General features: G+C 66.5%; 1 protein-coding gene across 1 annotated transcript; it reads left to right on the top strand.

The window, feature by feature from the left end:
• Window positions 1–10: 10 nt before the first annotated feature.
• On the top strand, window positions 11–1,299 carry SCNM1 (sodium channel modifier 1; the record flags this gene model as incomplete). The annotated part of the gene is made up of 6 exons (XM_035899128.1): window positions 11–144; window positions 220–317; window positions 395–489; window positions 616–761; window positions 883–1,015; window positions 1,099–1,299. Coding segments are annotated over 6 exons (706 nt in total), but the record flags the coding sequence as incomplete, so codon positions are not given.
• Between the last annotated feature and the right edge of the window lie 216 nt (window positions 1,300–1,515).

Genomic DNA, 1,515 nt, shown 5'->3' with positions numbered 1-1,515 from the left:
CCCCCCCCAGCTGCCTGCGGGGTCCTGACAGCGGCTTTCCCCCCACGTGGCATAGGTACGCCTGCACAGTGTGCGCCCACCGCCCCGTCTTCGACACGCTGGACGTGCTGACGGTCCACAGGGCTGGCAAGAAGCACACGGGCAGTAAGTGGGGGGCTGGTGGGGAGGTGGGCTGTGCCGAGCGAGCGCATCCCCCCCATCCCCTTTGTTCTCTTGCAGGCCTGCAGCGCTTCTACGGCAGGAAGCGCTCGCTCCAGGACGCGGCCCAGAAGCGGCGGCAGGAGGAGGAGGTGCAGGCAGAGGAAGCAGGCGTGCAGGTTGGTGTGGACGCAGCTTCCTCACCTCACCAGAGCCCTTGGCCAGACACCCCCTGAGCTCTGTCCTCTCTCCCTAGGGCTCCCCAGCCCCTCTTCTGGCACGGACGAGGAGGATCGCCTGGAGTGCTCTGCTGAAAGCTGCTCCCTACAGCAGCTGCTGCCGGAGGACGGGGTAAGACCTTTGGTTTCACTGCTGGAGGACAGGGGAACCTTTGGGCTTGGAGGGACCGGCAGCGCCATGGCCTCACCACTATCAGGCGTTTGTGGGGTGAGGCTCTGACTCCTTCTCCCATCGCAGGGCAGAGGGAAGCAGCTCACGAGCTGGCGTGACCCAGACGGGGCTGAGCACTGCCCCGACACCTCTGGAGCCATCGTGGAAGGACAGAGAAGCCGTGGATGCCAGCCCTGCAGCCCTGCTGCCAGGGCACCGCGGCAGGCGAGCGGGTAAGAGCTGGCTGGTGGCTCTGGGGCTTCAGGGATGGGTTGGGTTGGGCAGGGTGCCCGGGCTCTCAGCTGGGCCTGTCCTGTTTCTGCGGGTCCCGCCAGCCCCTCTCTGCCCTCCCAGACACACCGAAGGCGGCTCCAGCCCGGACGCAGCGAGGCAGCAAAGGAAAAGGCTCATCGTCAGCCCTGAGCCAGCCCGAGGCCCTCAGCCCCGAGAGACGCCAGGCCCTGGAGCGATACCTGCAGCTGCGGAGGTGAGGCTTGGCCCCGTCGGCGCAGGGAACCTGGTAATGAGCCGCCTCTCACTCCCTCCATCTGTCTGTCTGTCCGTCCCCAGCGCTGGCTGGATCCAGGACCGCTCCGGCAAGTGGGTGAAGGACGAGAATGCCGAATTCGACTCCGACGAGGACGAGCCACCCGCGCTGCCGCCGGCCTGAGGGCCCCCCTCTGTCCCCCCGGTCCCCACGGGGATGGTCCCCCCAGGCTGTCCCCAAGCCCCACCGTTAATAGAGGCAGCTGGAGAGGACGGAGGTGTCTGAGCCGTTGGGGCAGGTCCTGGGGAGGGGGGATATCGAGGATCCCGGTATTTTACCACCCTAGGATGCTCAATCTGGTGCCTTTTTGGGGTGTCCCCACCCTGGCCAGAGCCCTGCGAGTGCTGCCAACCTCAATGGGGGTTTTGTCCCGTCCCTGTCTCGTCCCCTCCTGTCCCTGGCCCAAGTCACGCTCATTTTCTCGCACACTGGCAGCTGCC

Source organism: Egretta garzetta, unplaced genomic scaffold (genome assembly GCF_000687185.1).
Source record: "Egretta garzetta isolate BGI_Z169 unplaced genomic scaffold, ASM68718v1 scaffold668, whole genome shotgun sequence".
Taxonomy (NCBI): Eukaryota; Metazoa; Chordata; class Aves; order Pelecaniformes; family Ardeidae; genus Egretta; species Egretta garzetta.
Note: the sequence above shows the minus strand (reverse complement) of the source record. Positions and strands in the feature narration are given on the sequence as shown.